This window comes from Pleurodeles waltl, chromosome 2_1 (genome assembly GCF_031143425.1).
Source record: "Pleurodeles waltl isolate 20211129_DDA chromosome 2_1, aPleWal1.hap1.20221129, whole genome shotgun sequence".
In the NCBI taxonomy this organism is placed as follows: Eukaryota; Metazoa; Chordata; class Amphibia; order Caudata; family Salamandridae; genus Pleurodeles; species Pleurodeles waltl.
Window position 1 is genome coordinate 904,820,806 of NC_090438.1, and position 24,754 is coordinate 904,845,559.

Below are 24,754 nucleotides of genomic sequence, written 5' to 3' on the forward strand. Positions count from 1 at the left end.
ACACACATAAGGGGTCAGGATAGAGGTATCCTGACCCCATAGGACCCATGGAGAGGTCTTTGACGGACCCCTCAGTGGCAAGGAATTGCTGTTTTAATTTTTTGTTTTTTTCTAGTGTTGTTTTTTTTTTGTCCTATCTGCAGGTCCACAGCTGCACGCAGTAAGACCCCTAGTTTAACTGTGATGGATCCGAAGCCCAATGGGGGAAAGAAAACCCTCACACACCCCATCCTGTTGCGCACAGCCAAAGGTTGTGCGCAGTGTGGGTTGAGTACATGTGGGTGTGTTGGCTGCAGAGCCTAGCAGCAGGCCAGGCCATGCGGCCAACCCCCGCCATGCACAGCCGAGGGCAGTGGTTATGTTAACATACAGTAATTATATATTATTTTAAGGTAAAAGCGATGTTATAGTTGGGTTGATGTTTTAGCCACACAAAAACATAGAAAATCAGCACTTATAGATATATTTCGTTTATCTTTCTGAACAAATTACAACTCCTGCTGTTAAGTAACTTTAGGTTACAAGTTATAGATTCTTAACATAGGTAAAACTGTAAGTATAACTATAACTTTTAAATTTCTGTAGTTTTGTGTGGGTAAAACATCGACCTAACTATAACATCTCTGCCAGCTTAATTTTTTTAAGTGTGTTTGTGTGTGTTTGTTTCACAAAACCAAAGGTTATAGGGAAGTTATAGTTTGGCTCACATTTTAAACGTACAAAACCATAGAAATTCACCAGTTTTAGTTAGAATTATCTCAAGTAACTATAACTCATGCCCTAAGGTAAATAACTCGTGGCCTCGCCATGGACAGTTTCTTCATAAAAAATGTTATTGCAGATATTACATTGATTTTTTTTTTCAATGATGTCATGAAAGCTGTCATGAGTGCTGTAATTTGTGGGATGAATAACAGTGCATGGCGAAGGCATGACTTATAGTTACCTGATGCCACAAGTTATAGTTACTTGAGATAACTCTAACTGGTGAATTTCTATGGTTTGGTATGTTTAAAATGTGAGCCTAACTATAACTTCTCTGTAGCCTTTGGCTTTTAAGTGAATTTCTGTTTTTTTATATAAACATATAGTAATTTTCATTACTATACGTTAATCCATCCAACACCATGCACAGCCTTCAGCTATGTGCAGTGGCGGTGGGCTCCAGTGAGTGGTTGCATGAAGATAGGGTGTCAGTGGGTCTGTAAGAGTCTGAGTTGGATGTCTGAGTTGGGTGTGTGAGTGGGTATGTGAGTGGTTTGCGTGAGGGTCTGACTGGAGCTGTGAGTGGGTGCATGAGGGTGTCACTGGGGCTGTGTGTGTGTGCCCGAGGGTCTGAACGGGTGTCTGAGTGGTTGCTTGAAGTGTCTGAGTGGGTCTGTGGGTGGATGCGTAAGGGTCTGAGTGGGAGAAAGATTGAAAGGGAGGGAAAGAGTGACAGGGAGAGAGATTGTTTTTTAGGTTTTGATGTATGACACTGAGAATGAGCTATTTCTGCAAAAATTGAATACAAAAATGTATTTATCAATTAAAAATAGCAAAATCACCTTCCTTCAGTATGAGCCCTAAACATTTGCTGTTGAAAAACAATTAAGAGGGAACTGAGTAGGGATATACCTACCCTCAACTCTGAAGGTGAAGATCTGTGACCTTCACCATTAGGCTAGCTGGTTTAAAGAATATATATATTTTTTGCCCTTTACGGGCTATCTAGGACCTTGGGGGAAGCCTCAAGGCCTTCCCCGCGGTCCCACACAATTTCTTTTTTTAATTGTATGCCCTTTACAGGATATCTGGGACCGCGGGGTAGCTTCAAGGCCTCACCTGCGGTCCCACCCCGCTCATGCAGCAGTCGGCATTACTCCAGGAACAAAGTACCAGCTTACTGGTTGCTAGAGCAGTGTTGTCATCGATCTTCCCTGCATGCATATCTGCGTGCAGGGAAGACAGATGAAAACTCTGCTTTCTGTCAGAAAGCGGAATGTTTGCTGTGACTTGGCTGCAGCTATCAAAGCTGCAGACAAGCCACAGCAAACAGCTATGTCCTGGGGTGGGCACCTCAGGACCTGGCCCCAGGGGGTGTGGCGGTCCCCAGGGTCATTAGTGCTTCCTCGAGGGGGGCCGTGTGACCTCCCTCCGAAGTGGAAGTAGTCCTGGGGATGTTGTGGCCCCCGGGGCTTGGAGATCTGCAACAGGTCCCTTTTTAAAAAAAAATGTGTTGTTTGCCTCAGGAGTTGGTGGTCTCTGGGGCTGCAGGAAGGCTGTGCAGCCCCGCATAATATTTGTATACTGTCTCGGGGAGATGTTGGTCCCCAGGGCACCAGGGGGCTTGCGGCCTCCCCTACCCCCTGCAACATATAACATAACAGCCCCGGGAAGGTTTTGGTCTGGGTCTTGGCCCACCCAGGGGCTTATAAAAGACAAAGCGCGGACCCACCGCTACTCATGCTTTTTAGCTGTGGAAGTTCCCTCTGGGCCCCCCTCACCTGAGCTAAGGGGTCAGGGTGACTCCACCCTGGCCCTTTTTCTTTATTTTTAGCCTTTTTTGAGGGACCCGACTGAAGCAGAGCCCCTACATGGCTGACAACACTTCTTTGTTGAAGTGTTGTCAGCCAATCAGATCTCAGCACGAGATTTAGAGGGGTCCTTCGTGTCCTCTATATACAAATTTAAATTTCCTTTAATTTCTGTAAAACTTCTGACTGGATTTACACCAAATAATAAAAAAGTATCTTTCTGGACCAAGAGCTACCTTTCTGCCAAAGTTAGTGTAATTTCGATCAGTGGTTTCGGCGCCATCACTGTTCAAAATCCCTATGGAAGAATGAATGGAGAAAACATATGTTTTGGGACCCCCCGCCACTTTTTTTCAGCCCCCGCTTGACAGATCATTCTGAAACTTTCCAAGCAGCAACTGAAGTAACGTCTGTTGTTTGCAAAATTTTGTGAAGATTCATCAAACAGCGTCTGAACGTTGGTAGCAAAGCAAAAAAACCTTTTCATAAGGAAACTAGGTCCTAACTATAACTGCCCCTCGGTAATAGTTATATCAGGGGTGGCTCCAACTCTGGGTGACCCACAACACTCTGCCTCTCTATCAGATTCCTTGTTAATGCCAGCCTGATCCATCCAACCATATCTCTGACAATGAGCTCAGGCCTCCCTGACCAGTAACTCTTCTTGAATCAAAGTGCTCTTTCGTATGTACAGAGGAGGTTCTGTTCTTCTCCTTTCCGTTCAGAAATGTTAGCAAAACATGTCTCCTGCCTTTGAGTTGAAGTTCTTACCTCTCCTTCCTCTGCAGGCCATGTGTTTCCAAAATATAACCCCCAGGCCTCCATTTTATGTCCCTTCCAAACTCACACACTTACAGCCCAGCACGCAAACGTAAGCAAAGTAGCGTACGTTATATGCACCAGAAATCCCTTTATTGGAGTTGTGGAGAGCAGTGGAGACTGCGAATCTGGCTACATAAAAAATAGAGCTAGGGTTACTCAAATAGGACAGATTTACTGCTTGGGTTTCTCATGATCTATGAAGAGATGAGAGAAGATGGACAGAATATGGAATGCCTGCAGGACAGTTTTTAGCCTGTGCTCCTTTACACTGAGTGGGAGTGTCAGCCTGGGAACAAGCACCTCTGAACCCTAGACAGACCAAACTTTAAAAAGCTTGTTGACATGGAGCAGGGGACAGCACATGATCACTGATCTGTATAAATCCCTTAAAATATAAGAAACCAGAGACCTTAGCTGTCGCGAAGGACAACTGGGAAGGGGACATAGTGGAAGAACTTTCAGATGAGGAATAGGCAGCTGTCCTCAGTCATGTGCAAAAAGTCTTGGTTTAAATGTATACAATTATTTGTGTACACAGCACATATCTCACTACAATCAAATTGCACAACCATGTGTCCCATACCTCCTGCCTAAGTATTGTGTTTCTAAGTAGGGTGGGCTGCAGGTGCCACCTAATATTGCTTGGTTTCAGCCATACATAAGTCTTTGTCCATCATCACAGGAGCTTGGTCCGATGAATAGATTCAAGTCAGACTGAGACTGTACAACAAGACTAAATCAGTGGTGACAGAAATATAGTTGATTCTCAAGAAGTTCTGTGCACATGTGAGAAGAATGTATAATGTCCAGAGGGATGCCTTAAGCTTCCTAAAAAAAAAACCATCTGTCCAATTTCCCTGTCATTTGCTGACGTAAAATCACCTATAAGTATCATGTCCCCTTTCTCAAATTCGGAAAATGTAGCATTAAATCTAACAGTAAAACATCTTGTTCCATAGTCTGTGGAATCGGCAATTTATACCTCCACACATGAGCTCCATGCAGTGCCCTCTTTATCATTAGAAATCTACCATTTTTACTATCCCAAACACTGATCTGGAGGTCCATATGTAAGAAAATGACCACACCATTATATTGGGTGTGCTGAGGAGTGAAACACATCTGAATAGTATCAATGCCTCATCGTAAATTGATCCAAGCTGGATAAGTGTGTCTCCTAGAGTATACACCAGAAATCATATGTCTCTTGAAGTGACTTCCACATTGTCATTTTCTTAGACAGTGAACTCTAAGGCCTCTTATATACAGGAAAGTAACTTTAACCACAGGGTATTTTTTTTGCAAAGGGTTCACTTATATCCCGTATGAGATGGAAACATTCTCCTTCTGTCCCTTCTGAGAAGTAACATTTAAATGCGGAATGCATTCAAGTAGCCTGAAAGCATTCTGCAACATCACAAGGTTTGCCCAACCAGATAATTCCCCAACAGCCACTGCTAAACCCATAAGCAATAATAAGATAATGAACGATTCCTAGATCGCAAATAACTCCTGAAGCTAGAAGAAATTCATCCCAACAGAGAGCCACTTAAGTCCACGGACATATTCTATCTTTTTTCCCCTAAGGAGAAGGTGTTGTCATCTATGACCATCCAAACTCAACAGCTGCTCTACTTGGCAACAATAATACCAGTATAAGCATAGGTAATGCAAGGGTACATTTAACAGTTTTTGGATTATCCAACAGATGTGAGCAGAATCATGTAAATAGTCAAAAGTGTGAAATAAAAACAAATGAAGTTAACCTTTCTCTCAGATCAGATATAGCTTGCAGATTAAATATACCTGGGCTACTGAAGTGATTATTCCTCTGCCATATATTCTGCTCTTCCTTCATCTTGCTTTTCTGGACCTGCTATTCAGGCTGTGGCCCAGTGTGCATTAGCTGCTGAATCTGAGGCCATTTGAACTCCTTTTTCAGAAGCTCTTTCTGTCCTCTGTAAATTCATATGTTTTGCTACCTTAGAAAGTCTTTGAAGTGATGAGATTTGTTTTCTCCAAAAATAATGCCAAAGGGGAAATTCCATCTATACCGAATACCACCTTCACTGGTGAGCTTGTCCTTGACTAGTTTGAGTGAAATAATACCTTGGGGGGGATACATTGTAAAATTAAAGAAGATTATCTTCAAAGATGATCTATTCTTTATGTTTTGCTGCTTTGAAAGCTTCTTACCTTTTAGGAAAGTTGCAGAATTTTACAACCACTTCAAGCCCACCCTATCTACCCTATCAAGCCTCACCAAACCAGAGCATCTCCTAGGAGGGAGCAGAACATTGATACTACGAATGCTTCAAGATTTTGAGTTTCTTCTCCTTCCACCAGGCAGTGTATGCAAATGTTCTCTTGTGAGCAGTTTTCAAATTCTTCACATTAGCATCTTCCTGCAGCTCTTGCTCAGAATTTGCCAGGCTGTCAACTAGATTATTTTTCTTAAGGGACATAATCATCTCTTTGGTATTAGCTCTTGTTGCTTCTTTGCAGGCAACACCCTTCACGTCTGTGACATGTGGGGGGTGGCATGTGTCCAAATGGCAGATCTTCCTGAATGTGTTTTTGCTGTGATGTCTGTCGTATTCTAGGTCATTGTGACATCATAACTTAGATGCTTGGAGTGTGACAAAGTGAAAGCTTGAGGGAATTGACATGTAGGGCCTCCACTGTATCTCAGATAGTTATGTGACTTGAAATGGCTAGCTCTCCTCTTCCAATATCCATCTCTGTCTACATCAATAGAAAGGCCAGATGTCTCATCTGGGACTCTCACTTTTTACAGTGATTGCTAATGTTCGTTTGCTGAGCCCTAAAGTAGTTAAACTCAAGGGATCATCTCACCTTTCACCAAAGCCTCTTTTAATCTCAGCAGCGTAGTGTCATCAAGGCAATTTTGAGTGCAGCAGCCAGCCTAACTCTCCTTTTGTCTTCCTTGTCCTTAAAGATACTGGTTTGTTTTTAGAGGGGGGTGGAGGTCAAACTTGATTATAGTACCCTCAATCACGTAACACTAAATAACAGTACTATCTTGCTTTCCTTTATATAGAGATGGCATGGCAATGTTTGCTGACAAGCAACTCCATTTTTTCCATTATACGTTTTGCCCCCCCCCCCCCCCCCCCCCCCCCCCCCCCTTTCCTTTAAATTAGTAGCCCATTTCAGTGAGTTAATAATAGTACTCGGGCCATGCATCTGTCTGCCTTCTGTGGCTGCAAAGGTTTTTACTATGATTTTTGAAGATCCTGACTACTGATCAAATAGTGTTATTAATCCACCGGCTACCATGTTCTGGTTGTTAATTCAGTTGGAAAGAGCACTTTAGGTGGAGGAAGGCCATCGCTCCTGAGCCTTGCGTAGACAAATCAGAATCCCTTTCAGTGAACAATTGCCTTCTAATGCAGTAAGAGTTCTTCTAGTGCTGCTTCATTGTCTTAAAAAGCTGCATCAATTGATTTGTACACTTTGATTCTCCAGATTGGGTACACACCAGTGGGAGACAATGCAACCGCCCTGCTGACAATGCTATTAGTGAGTTAAAAGGCAAGTCTGAAGGGTCATGTGTACCCTTTATATGGGCTACACATTTATTATACTTGGAGCAAGTGTTTAGTCTATTAAATCAAATAAGAGGTTTTATTTTGTACAACAAACATACTGAATTCATATCCTTGAAGGTGCTCTTGTATGTGATAATGAAGACAAGGGCATTTCTGTGAAATAAAACATTTGCTTAGGATCACACAATTTGAGGTGAGTTAATGGGTCATGTGCATTACAGTTAATTCCAGTAGGTTATTCAAATCCCTAGACCTGCAGATCTGGTACTATTTTGCAGATTTTTCGAGGCCTGTCGTAGGCTGCATCGTGCAAATTCAATGAGATGCAGGTAGCCAAGCCCCTGCAGTGCACAGCCTTTGCTATGTACAAGAGTCTTTATGAAAAGCCCACTCCCTCCAGACACCATAGCCTCCATAGGTCGGCAAGCCCTTACCACGTACTGTTTGCACTGTACTGAACCCTTGACAGCGGTAGATCTCTTGTGGCCAATCAACCAGGAATTGGTTAGGAAGCCCTTGTGCCATTAGTCTATGCTCTGTATATAATCCCTTAGGGACAGGTCAGTCTCTTTAGACATGGAGGCTCACTGAACCTTCCTCAGGTGTGAAGCCCACGCTGTGCATTTTTTTTTTCTTTATCACTTGTCCTGTTGAGGGGGCGGTTGGGGTAGATTTTGTTTCTCTAAATTTTTTTAGATTGGTCTCTGTGTCCATAGGACTGATTAAAAACCAATATAAATGGGTTATTTACCCAGTAGGGTATAGCATGAGTACCACAGTATAAAACACATATAAAAAAAAAAAGTTTATTTCAAGTAATTTGTGTAATTGGGAGGAACGGTGGCTCTGAGAAGAACCAGGGCAGCAAGTTACTGTGCTCTGTTGATGAGCTAGGGAGATGACATTTTTGCCATATGTAAAAAGAAGTGGCATTGTTCTCCTCTCTTTGTGTAGGCACACTTCTTGCAACTATGCGGAACACAAGTACCCCTATATCATAGTCATGGGTGTTTGCATTGTGGTAAGGATAGTGTTTGCGCAGGTCACTTTCTGAACAAAAACTATCCATTAAGGCTATTTCCTCTATGCATGGTCGCTGTTTGCTCTATGTAGGAATGCAGCATACATGCAAAGAGAAAAAACCCAAAGCAAAATAAAAATATTTCTCCTGGTTATGTCAATCTCGGGAAGGTGCAGGATTTTGACAGGAATTTGTATCTTCAAGTCTTTTTTAAATAAGAATTTGCATCAACATCTTTGGGTGGATGAATGGGAATGCCCATACAGCACCAGTGGAACCACCCCCTTGTTGTAATGCAACAGAAGGCAGGATATTGCAGTTCATTGCATTACTCAAGTTTGCAAACAAACACAAATCGTGATTTGTTAATTTCTAAATACCAGCATGAATTTTGTGTTGGTTCTACGTTAAAAAAAGTAGCGAAAATGTCAGAAATCTACTATAAGTTTTTTGTTTTTAATTAAACTTATGAGTGGTGTCATAAGCAGTGCATTGCTTATGAGTGACGTTGTAAGAAGCACATGGTGGGAGTGAAAGTTAAAGTTAGGTTGTTGAACTATAACTAGCGAAAGGCTATGGGTAGTGGGGTATTGGATTAATAACCTATCTACAGGACAGGTCCTGAGCCCAACACAACATGGCTGAAAGCTGTGCATGGCAGGGGGTTGTCTGCCTGCGGGAGGAAGGGAGGAAGGGGAGGTTGGGTATGGTAATTAAGTCTTTGTTTAAAAAAAAAAAAACAGAGAACAGGAGAAAAAGCGCATAGCGACAGAACAACTCCCTTAATTCACTGGTTCAGCTCTGAGTGGACTAGCATTGAAATAAAGGAACAAAAGTCGTCTTGTTAAGTGCAGATAATCACTTTTTCCATTAAAATGATTTTCAAGTCAGATGGGCCCACAAAGTGGAGTGGTATAGAAAGATCAGAGTTCGCTATGAAGAGAAAGGACTCCTTTTCTGCATTGCACTCTATCTTTAGAGTAGTCTTGAGCAGTGAAAATATTGTTTCCTTACGATGCGACACAATTATTTTCATATGGTTTATGATCTCCTCAACATGTTCGCAGCGTAAAGGTGTAGAGAGTAAGCATCGAGGCAGCATCATATTGGTGGAAGGCTGAGGCGACACTTTGCTAGTTGGAATAGGGTGGGCCTGTTCAATCTCAGTCTTTGGAGAAGACGATGCCGAGAACATGTGGCAACCATGATTCCAAGAACTCAGAGTAGGAGTTAGCAGAAACTTCAGAACCCTCTGGTAGGCCAGACATGTATAGGTTCCAGCAGCGGTTGCAAACTTCTAATTCTTTAATTTCCCTGCCGGAGGTGTGGATCTTTAAAGATGTTGATAATGCTTTATTTATGGATGAACATCTTCAGTATGGCCAATGCAAGATTCTGCTTCAGAGGTTCTACTTGTTAAGTATTTTTATGTCTTTACAAATGCCTTGTATATCTGCTTGCATATAAGGTCAGAGACTGTTTTAGAGCTTTGCATTAGATCGTGGAGTGCAGCATGTCTTTGCACAACCAACTCAAGGGTAGTGGCCTGGTCTCTTTTAGCCTTAATAAAAGTCACATTGCGGCAGAACAGATTTAGGTCTGTAGGCCCTCATGTTTTGAATCTTTTAGGTCCTTGGTGTCTTTGTCTTTAGGTTTTACCATGTTTGATTGCGCCAGACATGTACGTTTTGTGTCTGGAATGTTTGTTTAGATGAGGCAGAATGTGAGAATGTCCAAGGGTATGTATGTGAACAGATGAGGTGATCAGGTAGTTTGTTGATTCAGATGCTTGTGTTTAATGAAGCAAAGCAAATGCGAGTAGAGTATAGGTCTGGTTGGAAGAACAAATAGGAGACGGGTAGGTTATTCAGATAACACAGGAAGAATTTAAAAAGCATCAGAACTGTGTTGTGCTAGTTAAGTGGCTAAGATTAGGCTTCTAAATAGGTGACTGAGCAATTGCACAGGCATTGCATTAGTGGCAGGAGTTATGTTGTAGCCAACATTAATTGGTGAGTGGGTGAGAGATCTGTCATGAGGAATCAAGTTGGACATTTTGAAGTGTGCCTAACTGTTTGATGCACGTTGGAGGCAGCTACTCGGGGCAAAAGCTTTCAATTAAAAAAAGACAAGAGGTAAGTCTTGCAGTTTTAGTCTCTTCTTGGAGTTCTAGTGCATATCTTAATGTGCTTAAAAGCACAGCTGTGTTCTAGTTCTAAGGTGCTGCAGTAGTTGGTCGGGTGCAAGTTAGGGAATGGAGGTGAGCTGTAGGAAGCTGGCCCTTTATGTGAGTACTGTGTAAAGGGTCCAGGGGTTCCCCAGTGAGTGGACAAGGATTACTATGCAATACTTAAGTGCTCTATTTAGGGGTAGTGTGGTCAAGCAGCCTTAGGATTAACCCAGAGGAGTGCAAGACAATTACAAATACACACAATAGTTAATTAATGAGTCACAAGACTCGAAGGAGATCCACACCTATTTATAAAAATAGCAGGTATAATTATCTATGTTTAGTCATCGGAGGAACATTGTTCAGGTAAATAAAAGTACATTTTTAAATAAGAATTATTTTAACTTTAAAAAGAGTCCTGAAATGTTATCCTGTGGGAGGAAAGACAAGTTCTGCAAACAGGCCGAGTACAGAGACTTACAAGACTGGTCTCCTGGGGTTGAGGTGAGTAGTGGGCAAGGTCTAAGGCAGCACTGACAGTACACCATCAGCAGTACGGGGCGGCTGGATACAAATTGCAAAACAGCGTTGGGTGCCCAAAGCGTCCCTGTGGAGATTGGTCACTGCGAAAAGAGGCTGCAGGCTGAAGTTTGGGTGAGCCACCAGATGGGCTCAGGTCTTGCGATACTCGGGGACACCAGTGGTTCTCTTCTCCTTGGTCCCGGGCATCCGGATGCAGAGGGTTCTTGGGTCGTCAGGTGTCCGCCACTGGTGCTATTGGATGGAGGCCCATAGGCGTGGACTTGGGTACCAGTCCGGGTGTACCAACAAGTAGGTTCAAGTCTCACAAGACTGGGGGATGCAGAGGCACCAGTGGTTCTCTTCTCATTAGTCTGGGTGCAGAGGTGCAGTGGACCGCCAGGGTTGCCGTCACCGGAGGCGGTTACGGTTGAGTGGGGGGGCTGCACACAAAAACTCCATGCGTCGGAATGAAAGTCGCAGTAAGGAAACCCATGAGAGACTTTGTCTCTGGAGAGGCTTGGGACCAGATTCTCACAGTTGGCCCACTTCAACAGGGCTGGGAAGCTTGGGTACAGTGGAGATGTCCCACTGGTTTTGGTGGTCTGGGGTCCTCCTCAGCAGTTATTGGGTACTTGCAAGGTTGCAGGGGAGCAGCTCTGCTGCTCCACGGGAATTCCTTGTGCTGAGGTGAAGGATGGCAGTCTTCCCTGGCTTTGGAAGTTTCAGCAGCTGGCGGACGAGGCAGCTGTTGAATTCCAGAGGCAGGCTGATATGGTTGGCACGGAGTCAAAAAGTGGCACTTTCCTACAAGGACCGATACTGCAATTAGGCCAGGACTGCCTTGCTTACGTGGCCAAGGGCTCGTCCGCTGGAATGTTGGAGCGGCGCCACAGGAGTCTTTAGGGTGCGCTCCGAGGCGTGGTGTCTGGGCTTCTGGCTGCATCAAATCTTGCCAGAGGAGGTGACAAGGAGGCTGCACTGCCCTTCAGTGTTGGTGCTGTGTCAGTGCATCAACATTAACCCTTGAAAAATCATCCTTTAGGCCCTGGTAGATTTATCAGCTGAATTCTGTTATGCAGAGTGCAGTGGGTGCGGTGGAAGCGACAGAACAGTCCATTGATCTGGTGATTCACAGCACAGCTGCATGGTTAGGTGACCATGCTGTTTGGGCATTAGCCACACTCCCTCAATATGAAGACCCCCATCAACAGTATACTGAATTTACAGAGTCCAAATTTTGCCTGGGTAGACTGGCTTGCACAACTGGGTACTATTGTTATCAGGACTGGTATGGAAACGCTGGGTAGTAGAGCTAATGTAAATTATATGTTGGTTAATTTCATTTATTTGTATTTTTGTTGCCTTTAATTCACCATTTCCAAAGTGAAATATGCCAAAAAGTACAATTAGTGGGTGTCAAGTTGATTAAAAAACATGTTGGACTGGAAAGGTGATCTATAGAATATGTTAAGGAAACTGGTTTACTTCATTATATTTATGAACTTTTTATTTTGATTTTTGGTGCAGGTTTTCAACATTTTCCACTTTTTGTATATCTGTTAGAAGGTTTTCTGTGATGAAATATTTTCCTCATTATAACATTCAATCTTGTGATCTCTTCTTTTCCTTATGCCCAACAGGATACATATGGCCCTACCTTTAACTGCTCAGAATGCAGCTGCAACTTTAAGAGCATTGGTAGCTTAAATACACACTTTAGCAAGATGCATGTTGGACTGTCTCAGAATATAACCATCTCTGCTGGTCCATGTGAAGATTCGGTAAATTGACTTTAAATCTTCACCCATATATTTAATAAACATATTTTGACTTCATTTACTTTGTGTTTTGTATTGCAAGTTGATTGTGCTTTCATTTAGTGACAAATGTTGCATGGCTACATTTTACACCCTATCAATATCTTTTATTGCTATATTACTAAGTACTTGATTGTTTCTATTTTCCCCCAAGATTTTCTAATGCTTAAAATCGTGGTGCAAAAGATTAATTGTGGGCCCTGGGTTGGCAAGCGCGTATGAAAACACTGACTAAAATAGTTTTGAAAACTAGACACTGAGGAAATCCAGAGAGGTGTGGATCTAACCATTGTGTGTTAAACAGAATGCTCCTACCATATTTGTTGAAAAAAAAAAACACACACACGTTTTTCACACATTTATGCACCTAAAACATTAATATGGAGTCGGTGGCATAAGTACTGCCATCCAGTGTTCCCTCACTAAAAAGAAAAACTCATCTATCATGTTTGAGTGCGTCCCATGGACTACAAACCACTAAACTAGTCTATGACTATGTGAAGTCAGTGGTCACAGCTTGGGCTCTTTCCTTTCACATACTACAGGTTCACCCAAGGAGTCAGGTTACCATGTTTATCAGAAGTGGAAACCAAGATTTACAGGACGTCTGTCATGGCTTGCAAATCCCAGTGGTTTGCTGCGGCCAAATATGAGGATATTGTTTTTTTTAATTAATTTCATCATTTCCACAGTATTTAGGTTAGGAAAACATGATGCAATCCATGCAATGCATGTATTACTTTGAGTCTGTGGTGATTTAAAAAAGTGTGTGTGGGTGTGTCTGTGTGTGTTAAATGGATGGATCTGGGTTTATTGGCTCTTCATTAAATGTACATGTTATCAGTTCTAGAGTCGAACTTTAAAATCATTCTTCCAAGACAGAGGCACAGGTTACAGTTTAGCTTTTCTAACATATTGTCGGCCCCTACAAAATACCTTACAACTAAAACCTGCTGTCTCTCTGCACACTCTAAGAACTTGTGTGAGTGAATTAAGTTTATCTGGTCCACATAAAACCTCAATCTCTTATGGCTACTTCTTTCTGCATATTTTTCATCTCAATAATCTCCTCCAGTCTGGATCTAGAATCTTGAAATAGCTTTTAAGGTGCTACCTCAGCTGCCCGTTGACTCTGGGATCACCCCCATGAATTTCACATCACAGACCAGTATGAGGTGCCATCCTGTCTCATTGACTTCAGTTCATCTATTTCCATGCACTTCATTGTGGATCAGAAGTTGCTTTCCTTGGAACATTATCAGTACAAAATTGTCAGCAGTGTTTCAAGGATGTTTAACCCGAATATTTTCAAGGTGTATACAACAACATTTCTGCTTGAGACAGATGTTGATTTTGTACCTGTTCGACATCTGTCTGTAGTGCCCAAACTTGACTAAGTCATGTGAGAAGCATGGGCACATGCTGACACCATCAAGGTGCAGGAGGTGAAGCTTGTTGTACCTCTATCAGGATGATCAGTGGAGAAGCAGCATTGTTCCAGATCTCATGCTTTGTCTCTGTCTGGCTTGCCTTTGACCATTCAGTGGGGGCTGCCTTTAAGGAAAAGAGATTTTCATTAAGAAGTACAGGAGGGATAATTTGGCTTTTGCATTGTTCCTGTTAAAGTGGTACGTACTTCAGTGAGCACCATTGTTCCACAGCTTAACCCTGACTTTGGAGCTAGATCTGGTAGACATTTATTGAGCACTAGATGCAGCCGGCTGGTTCAGTTCCAGAATTTTCATTTCCTTGTCGTGACCCCCACAAAGATCGTGGCCTTCACCCAGTGAATGCTCATGTTTTGCCTCTACTCTCCTGTTCTCTCTGTGCACCTGCAGGACCTGAAAACTCTACTCCCCCCAGCAAGGCTTTTCCCCTTATTGTGGTACTGGTCGATCCTACTTTGGCACCTCCTATCGCCCTTCTGACAGAGACTGACCTTCTTCCCCCACTAGGGCCCTATCGCTTACTGTGGTGCTGTCCGTGATGCCACAAGTGCCAGCTTCATATTCTCTACAGATATTTAGAGATGTTTCTGAAGATAAAGATCATTTTCAGCAGCTCCAGATGTAAAGCCCAGCATCTGATGTTAGAGTTCACTTACAAGCCTTTGCCTCAAGAGCAGTAGTATGGTGTACTTTGAACTCTTAGTTCAGGTTCAGAACCTCTTTTAGATGTCCAATGTCATTTAGCATGATTACGATGAAGCAGTAAGGCAGTCCATCTTCTACCACTAATTCTGGTGACTGTCTGGCCCTGCAGAGTGCGAGTCACTTGGACATCTCCTGGTTGCAGGGGGTGGATCTGAGGTGTCTCTAGGGCCTCCTTCTAAGGAAGGTGCCTCTTTCATGACTGTCTTATGCAAGACAGCGAAATTTCTTGTTTTAACAATTACTGTGAAAGATAACAAGGCCAGCACCATCAGATTTTGCAGTCAGCTTTTTCAGCAGTTCAACCATTGGGCATTGATGGGGGCCCCTTTTTCTTGACTGCTCATCCTACTGTGGAAAGCATTGTTGCCCAGACTTAGACCAAGCAAAACCCCCAACTCCTTTCCATCTACTTCTCCAGATAGGGAATCAAACAGCAGTGAGGAGGAAGGTTTACTCTTCTGGGTGACTTATCATTTGCTCTACAAATTCAACATGTCTTGTTGCTTGTTATTCTCTCTCATTGTCGGAGATGGCACAGATTGTTACTCCAAACCTTCTTGTCCAGCTTTGTGACCATTTTGTGGAAGTTGTATGTGGCAAGCAAAACGAAGCAAACCAAAAAACTTAGCTTTGGTCTGGCAAATTGTATTTGGTAGCAAGATCCATGTACTCTTCAATGGCCATCCACAATAGCCACATGGCTTTTGGACGATGACCTGCAAATTTTAATGAAATGCTCTGTGTTGCCCCTGAGGGCTTCAAGCAAGAACGGGCCATTGCCCATTTGTTGTGACTCACTGCCTATGCACTCCAGTTCCATCAGTAATGCCTCCAGGTTAAATGATATTCCAGAGGGCAGCTGGTTCTGCATCTTCATGCTTTCCAAGCCTTTTCAACTGCAGGCAAGCTTTTGAAGCTTCAGAGGACATCAATATACCTCTGTTTCCTCTATTGCAACAATGCAAATTTGCTTTATTTCATCTTTGAGGGAATACATGTTGCTTGTGGGGGTGGGAAGGATATTCTTCCAGCAGCATGCTGGAAATCTATCTCAACAGACAACTGGATCCTTCAAATTGTTAAACAGGACAGTGCTCTTCACTTCCAGAACTTGCCTCCTGCCATCCTCGGTTCCCTTGATCACTTTAGATGGCCAGGCTCTGGTCTTGCAGCAGGAGATTCTCACTCTATTAAGCAAAGAGGCCTTGTAGTTTGTTCTAGAGAATGAAATCAGGAAGGAGTGCAACTTCTGTTGTTTTCTTGTTCCCTAGGAAGGCTGTGACCTCCGTCCCATTCTTTATTTTTGCATTTTGGTTGCTTTCCTCCACAAGGAGAAGTTCAAAATGGTCTCCTTTGAACAGTTCCCCTTTTCTCTTAACCTGGAGGACAGAATGCTGCCCATCAGGTTGTAGGATGAACATGTTGATATACCATTCCTACAGTTCCTCATGCAGAACCTGCATTTTGTGGTGGGCTTCACTCACAAACAGTTTGCGCTCTTGTCATTTGAATTGACATCAGCACCTTAAGTTGTCACCAAGATGATTTCAGTGGTTGCAGATTGTCTTCACAGGTGTGGTATCTCTGTGTTTCATACCTCGAATGGGTTGCTGAAATTAATGTTGGCCCACTTGTATTCTATGATCTCTTTGCTGTTTGACATGGGATTTTCATTATACCAACCCAAGTTCCACCTCTACCTTTTCCTCTTCATTGTGGGAAGCTAGACACCGTCTCTTTCAAGGCCTTTCCGCCTTCCCAGAGAGTTTGACATTTAGGCTGTGATGATGTTTTGGGATAAACCTGTTTCTACCCCCGTGAGTCCTGTGCCTGTTGGGCCAGTTTGTCTTCTTGATATTTCTGCTGCTCATGCTCATTGACACATGTGTACGATCCAATAGTGCCTCCTTTTACAGTGGTCCTATCAGTGACAGTCTTCACAAACATTGTTTGGATTTCTCCAGAAGCAGCACAAAACCTGCACTGGTTATTGGTGATGCACTACCTCTTATGCAAAAAGCCAAACCAGCCTGCAGATTTCTCACCCATCCTCCCGATTGGTCTCACAAAGATTAATACATTTCCAAGGTAAATTGGATATACTGCATTGTCTGTCATTCTTTTTGGCCAGGTCTCCACTTTTGAGGATGTAGGAAAAAAGGACTGGGATCTGATGTATGTGCGTTGAGATGGTGGCACATGTAGCTTTGTATTGTCACATCTGGGAGTGGATCACAGAGTTGAGGTTCCATGAATAGGGCAGGAGAGATACGTCAAGCTTCTGGATCCTCTGTGGTGCCAGAGCTATCTGCATATTGAGTATCCATCAGAAAGATTGTTCCTACATAAGTGAACTTGTTTGCTAGGGACTTCCCTGCTTGTCATATACATCTGTTATCAATAACTGCAAGACCTAGAACACTTAAGATTTAACTTTGTTGGCAAATATCTGGATAAGGGAAGCTTGGTGTTGTCCTGCATAGTATCTTTTACATATTCATGTTCTATCTGAATAATCCCCCACGGCAAGCTGAGAGTCTGACATAAGGTCCAATTCATTCAATTCCATTTTAAGTAGGCACTGTCACCATTTTAGACAATGAAGCCGCCACTTTTTGCAAATTATACAGAATTATTGTAATTTCTGCAGTTTGGTGCAGATGTCGTCTGACCTTTTCTTTCTAAGAACTGTGAAAGTGTCAGGTTGTTTGATTAATGACATAGATATAACACTTGATGTGACAACAGTCTGGTACAGGTATCTACTGAGGTCAAATAAGAACAAGTACAGACATATAGCCAAAATAGTGTAGTCTGAATTGATGTCCTCGTGTGAGAAATTACAATCTCTGATGAGGTTTAGTATATAAGGACTGCCATTTGACCAGTTGTCATGAGAGGTCCTTCACCCAGATTATCACACAGGATTATGCCCGAAGACTGTCTCCCCTACTTCCAGCACACTTCAAAGATGCTACATCTCTCTTGGTGCTAATAAAGTTGAGTCTTGGAGGAAGGCTTCTACGGCACCTTGTGTTTGCCCTTTGCAGGGAACACTGCCTTCACGCCTCCACTGATAACAGCCCTTGCTGTCAACAAGGCATGTGGTGTGTCTTCTCCCTAAGAAACTCTAGACCATAAGTTGCTCTGCTTTCCATGCTCCCTCTCAGTGTAGCGCATAGAAGTAGGTTTTAGGGTGTTAGGTTTTAGATTACATTTTTAACCTTAGAAATGTTCATTTTATTCTTGCTTCTTACAATGTGCCTTCTTGCTGTTTTAATATGTGTAGCTCTTTTAGGTGTACTGAAAAACAAGTTATTGCTGTTGTGATAAATGCTTTTATTTAAAAGTAAGTGTGTGTGTGTGTGTGAGAGAGAGAGAGAGAGAGAAAAAAAAAAGAAAGAAAAAAAAAGGTTTGTTTCAGTTACTATGGTGTCCATGATCCCTTTGTAGGGATTGTTAGTAACCCAAAGGCAATAACTCTCCTTCAGATAGGGTTCTTCGAGGCTATTATAACCTGTCTTTCACATTCAGCATTGGTGCATTGAACTCAGTTAACATGTGTCACCCGGGGAAAGCAAACCTTGTAGAACTACACCAAAGTTGTAGTTTATGAACAAATCCTCTGCTAATATAAACTTGGAGTATATTATGTATTTAAACAGAATGCTCTGGCATATTGTTCACAATACTTGCAGTAGGCTTTAGCTCACCCCATTGATTTTCATTGGTAATTTTTCTTGTCTATCTCAATTGGTTGCTTCTAATTCTGGGGCTTTCCTTCCTCTACTTGTGTTTATCCCTTTCTTGTAGCACAGCTTCTTTACCATTCCTTCCAATGTATGACTTGTATCCTTCATTCAGGAGACTATTTTTCTTTTGCCTTCAGCACTCCATGGAAGTGCATGTGTTTTTCTGGCTCTTTCCCCTTGTTCTGTTTTATTCCCTCCTCAAAGCCCTCTCCATTCCTCTCTGTGTGGCTTCCATTCCAGCTCGTCTTTTGCTTCCTTTAGCTCCCCCCCTTATCCTGCTTATTATTTTTCTGTTTTTTTTCATTCCTCCCCACTTCGCCGTTGATCCTCCACCCCTCCCTTCTCACTGTTCCACAAGCTGATTAGTCGAGTTAAGTCACCTTCCTAGCAATCCATTCCCATCTGCAAAGATGAGACTTATTGGCTTTGTCGGTGCTTGTTTTCCACAGCCATTTAATCTCAACTCCAGCAGAGATTCTTACTGCACTTACTAGTGCACTGGAGTTCTCCAAACGTTCTGCTCTTTCTTATTGTTGTACTTTTTGTTCCAGCATCCCTCGACTTCTGGTTTGTGACTGGAGATTAAAAGTACTTGTGCTCATTAACAATTCTGCATTTATTTCATGATAATGTAGTTTTAAAAGAAGGCTATCTTTGCCAGAGGATTGTTTCTCACCAGTTATCTGTCTACTGCTTCCGGTGTGAAAATGGGGCAGAAAATGCTTCATTCCGTCCAGTAATATTACTTAAATTAATAAAGTGGACAAGTGTTTGTAGCAGTTTCTCTTGTGAGTGCTGTTAATATTGTCATTTTAAATGTTTAGTACAAGTTGTCGTAGAACGTGTAGTGTACATGGTTTCTAGAAACTTACATTTAAATGAAAAATGCAAATGGTTGTTGTCACTTAAAGAAAGAAAGACATCATTTTCATAGCTTGGATTTTACGTACTTCTGAACAGTGATCATACTTTTACAAGCTGAGATGTTTTTGTTTTGCTTTTTTTTTTCCTTAGCCCATGGTTTACCGAACATTTCCAGTCCAGGTCACAAACAGCTCTACTTCTCCATCTAGTGGTCAACCGGGACAGCAGGGAGTGACTGATGTAATTCAACAGCTTCTGGAGCTGTCCGAGCCAGTTCAAATGGAAAACAATTCACCACAGCACGGTGGGCAGCAGCTTAGCGTTGTAGTTGGAATAAACCAGGACATCTTGCAGGTGAAGAGCAGGCTTGTGTTTCAGGATATAAGCATTGTTTTTGTTTGCATGCCACGATTTGCGTAGTTTTTGTTAAAAATGATAAACCATTAATTTACTAAATCCACCGAATGCCGAGAACCTGTAATATGTAATAGGTTAGTCCTTCCTATAATAAATTGAAGGAAGCTTGTTTGGGGCTAGGGGACAAGCCCATGTATCTGCAAGTATAGAAAAATAACTTTCACTACTGACACTACAGCCTTAATCTATCAAGCAAAACCGTGAGCCGTGACTACATTTCATTTCATTCTTCATTTCGACGACGATCATGGCCAGAAAAGTACAATAAAATAATATGCAGTACATTTCGTCATCACGTAAAAAAATACAAATACATCACAAAAATAAAAATACTTGCTAAACTTTTTTTTTAAACTGGTTCGTGTGCAAAGTGTAACCTACGTGGGCCAGTTGTTCAGGCAGGGGGCTAGTAACAAAGCGGTGCATAATAAATGAACGTTGCCGTAGTGCAATTATCAATGCATAAAACCAAATTACTCTTTACACCGACTAAAACAACATAGATTTCCTCTTTGTCATGGCACATTTTAAAAAGAAGCAACCTTTAATACAATTCGATGGAGGCTGATGGCTGGCAGATACTCCAAGGCGGCCTGGGAGGTTTGTATGTGCTGGATCCTAATAATGGGGAGCAGATACATTTTACTAAAATTCTGATAAAATCTGCAGAAGAAGTCGAAGTGTAGTAAACTTTGTGAGGATACGTCATTTCAACGGCATGTTACAATGATGGCCACCTGGTGCTCTCCCAGCGGGAAGCTCAAATGCCACCTCATAAACCCCAGGTGAAAGCGTGCGAGTAGAATTCTCTCCCTCGAGGAATCAATTCTGCCCATGTATGGTGCCATATTCGGGGGTCGTATGCAAAGCAGCATGCTCTCTGACCCTGGTCTCATGGAACTCATTCTCTAAGGGCCTGCCTGTTTACTTTGAACTGGGACTTTACCTAGGCCTTGTCTTGCTTAGTCGTGAGTTCAGGCTGGTAAAAGCGTTGCTACTTTCCCAAATCACCCAGCCCAGCCTTCACCTATTGGGTCCACAGAATGGTCAACCCTCTATCACACTTCAAACAATCTTGAATTATCTCTCTATTAACAGCGACATGCGGGTAAGACCATATGGAGCACCACAACAACACAGTGGGACCAGATTAATTGTATCCTCAACATAGTCCACCCCTAGCTCCTGATGGGTTATACAATTGGAACATATGGGTGGGACCCCCCAGGAGTCTCCTCAGTACTCTATTTTGCACCATCTTAAGTGGCTTTGTATTTGTATAGCCCCACAAACCAGCGCTGTACAGTAAAACGAGGAGGCACTTGCTCCTATAGATCTCCTTAAAGTGGGGGAGGGAGAGGGGGAACAGGCTTCTTCCCAATACTTCGTGGCAATTTAAAAATATACTAAGCGGCTCCAGTAAATTTCCACCTCACAGCGAAAGAGCAGGGTCCCGAATTCCCCTTTGGATCAAAAAACAATCCCAAATAGGAAAATTAATGAGTAGGGGCCACTGGATGCTCTTGTAAGTTGATGCCCGCATCTTTGTTTCCCTCAAGTTACATGTCATTTGAAAGGTTTTAGAACAATTAGTTGTCAGACCCAGGGATCCCATAAATGAGACAAATACCTGAAATAATAGCTTTAAACCATCAGGGGTTTTGGCCAGTGAGACTGCGTCATTCATGTGTAATACCTCTGGTCCCTTTTTCCCCAGCTTTGGAAGGGACATCAGTGGCACTGGCGGACAAAGCAGGAGCCAGACCATTAACATATAGTAGTAATAACGGGGGGCTAAAACCACCCCTGGCGTACCCCTCGCCCTATCTTAAATACCTCTGTCCTCTCTCCAGAGGGGCCATATCGAACTTAGGCTGGGAGGTTGTAGTGGAAGGCTCTCAAAAACTGGACCAGGTCCCCATCAACCCCCATCCAGTTAGGATCTCCCAGAGGTTTCACCTCATTACGCAATGGAAGGTGCCAGACAGATCCATGAAGGCCAGGCATGCGCCCTGTCTAGCAGTGGTATGCTTGCTTATCGTCAGGTGCGGGATTAAACATTGCTCAACTGTGCCTAGCCCCTCACAAAATCCGTACTGCTCCTCAGACAAGATGCAAGTAGCACCCCACCCACCAAGTCCGGAAGACGGCCTAGAACCACTCTACCCACTATCTTTACAGCCAAATTCATTAAAGAGATGGGGCAGTTGCAAGCAGGTGATTGGGGTTACCCTTTTTAAGACATGAGCGATGACAGCAGAATGCAAGATTGCGGTAGGCCAGTCTTACATAAGGGATTAAAACAATTACAAAGCAGAATGGCCCATAGGTCCGGTGCAGTTTTATACAAGTCCATAGGGACCCCATCTGGGCCTCGTGCCTTCCTGGATGGACTTCTAATAACGCCTTCCCTTACTTCTTCCACTGTGAATTCCACATATGAAGGGAAATCTGCCTCCTCCTCAACCACCTCCAGGTTTGCCGTAAATGCATGAACCGATTTAAAGATTACAACCCAGCCCTCCTGACTTATTTGTGGTAGTGACGTTATTTGATTTTATCCCCACTGGCTGGATGTTTTCTATAAGGGCCCAGAAACTCTAGAATCTTTTTGCCTACAGGCCCTCACCAACTCTTACCAGGATTCATCTTGTAATTCCTCCCGCCTTGTCCTTAATGCATCCCTGTAGACCTCTCTACATTGGCACACCTTCAGCACATCCCTCAGGTCGGCCTTTAACATCTCATGCAGAGATCTTGATGCCACAAAGTGGGCGGACACTGCGTCGGGGAGGAAGGGAGGGGGAAGTCGTGAGGGTTCAAGGCAAGTAAGTACCAGTAGAAGAAAGTTATAACAAATTTTCTCTAGAAGAGTGGAAATATTCACTTTTCTCCAGGCGAGGCAGCAGATTTGTGGGCCCTCTCATACTGCTTGGGAGACCTAATTCAAGAAACTGGATTGTGGTTGCTGAGCAGCTCATATACATTTTTGCCTTTGTGACCAAAGAGTTAAGTTCCTGGTCTACAAAAGTATAATCTATCACTGACAAACTCTCCCCTCTTTCAAAAGCTGCTTTTGTTAAGTACAAGGTATCATGGGCCTCAGTGACATCCAGGAAGTTAAGCATCTTAATAGGTTGAAACAAGGCCTGCCCCTTTTAACTCTGGGCCGGCTATCACTTCAGATGGAGGAATTGTCAAACAAAGAGTGTAAGATCTCCACTAGTGTGGGCCTGAGTTTAATATTGAAGTCACCCCCTATGATAATGTTTAAATCGTGATACAAAGAGACCAGGAATTCCTCAAGGACTCATATAAAATCTGTCAGGTTATTAAGATTAGTTATAAGATATGCATCAAAAGAACCATTATAAAAATTAATTAAAACAATGTACATACCATTTGGCCATGTGGTTAAGAATGCCTGAATTAGGACACTATTTGTAGGGATCACTGAATATGTAGACTCTTTGCAGTACAATGGAGCCTCATTCCAAGCCCGAACTACTGTTGAGATGACATAAATAAGTATGCACAAGAAGCAGTGGGCAGTGTGAATAACTTAACTAGAACATTTTTAAGAACTGGATTTACAAATGAAATCTAACTTTTTGATATGCCCACTGTTTTTTTAATTTTTTTTATTTACTCTAGATTGTAGTACTTTACACCAGGTAAGTAAGTTTATTAATGCAAAGTTAATTAAAACCATTGCATGTTACATGTACGTAACAGAAACAATTAAAATGTCACCATGCTACAAAATATAACCACTGTAATGTATGGCTATATATTTGACTAATTTGATTGATTAGATTTAAAAAAAAATCCTTGTTAAAAAGAAATTCAGATGTAGATTTAAACACAATTACCCAACGTGTTAATGGCCTAAACCTGAAAAATGAGGGGCCCAGGGCTAGCTGATCACTAAAGTGCCAAAGGAAGCAGAAATAAGTCATAATTGTTCAGAGTAAGTTCAGAAAACCCTCCTAAATTTCAACCAATTAGGAGAGCAATGTTTTAACATGCAAGAAGAATTTGGTAACTCTAGCCATCAGCTTTGTTATGCCCATTTAAAAGCGCCATCATGGCTGTACGACAAGAACTAATTCGTAGGGCTTTCAGTGGTGGGGGGGGGCATAACGATTTCTTTCTCATTGACGTGACAGTCAGACAAATACACAAGAAATGTAAAATGCTTTCAGTCGACAAGCCGCAAAAGTGGCAAGAAAGGTATGGCAAGTTTGCTTCCACGATGGGACCAGGTCTTTAGACGGGAAAACACCCATACGGATTTGAAGAAAAGAATGTTGGTTGGAGCCTGCAAGAAGATTCGTGAGGGAAGGCTTGGGGTTACCAGGCAGTGTATGTGTGTAGGACAGACCAGCATTGATGTTGTCTTCCCATGTCTGCTTTGTCAGCTGTCCAAAAATAAAGTTTGGAAGCCTTATTAATAATTTTTTTAAGCAAAGGGAAAGCGGTACTGGTGTCCCATGCTGCCTTTAAGTTTAAGTTGGTCAAGGCTTGCCTGAGTACAGATGACTAGCATGAGCTGTCATCCGGTTGCAGCCCCATTTCTATTAAGCATAGGGCAGCCAACGTGCCTGCAGGAGCAGCTCTTAATTTCCAGCACATTTTTATTATTACCCCCTGTTTTGCTTCACTAATGACCAAGCTAAAACACTCATGCACTGGCAAAAATCTCTTAGACCAAAGAAGACATTTATTATTTCTCTATGCAAGGTTCCTAAAAGGAGACTAACTTGCTGAAAGCACATGTTTAAAAATGGTCACAGCAATGAAATGAAATACCGTACAAATGATTCTCCACTGCAATATACACAGCAAATATATGTATCTATATTATAATGCAAAGCAAATAATGAATTAAAAAATATGCATCACCTTGAGAAAAGGGAATCACTGCTTCATCTCCCTCCTATTCAGCATCAGATCGCCATATCCCAGAATCGATTGAGGAGAGCGAGATCAATTATCCTTATGGGAAGGATGGCACACTCCAGCATTCTGGATGTGCCTGAGATCTGCAGACACACTCTGTCCCTGGTCCATCTGGTCTCGTCCTCTTATGCTTTGAACAAACAAGAAAGGAAAAGTCTAGAACTTC

General features: G+C 42.6%; 1 protein-coding gene across 3 annotated transcripts in view; it reads left to right on the forward strand.

Moving 5' to 3' along the window:
- The window catches only part of ZNF236 (zinc finger protein 236), a 1,086,161-nt gene that overhangs the window by 137,128 nt on the left and 924,279 nt on the right, over positions 1-24,754 (forward strand). For 2 of the 3 annotated variants that reach the window (XM_069218833.1, XM_069218835.1), the window contains exons 7-8: positions 12,264-12,404; positions 19,360-19,563. In XM_069218833.1, coding sequence (XP_069074934.1) covers positions 12,264-12,404; positions 19,360-19,563 — 345 coding nt within the window. The remainder of the gene's footprint in view (positions 1-12,263; positions 12,405-19,359; positions 19,564-24,754) is intronic. The other variant, XM_069218834.1, reaches the window with a different exon arrangement.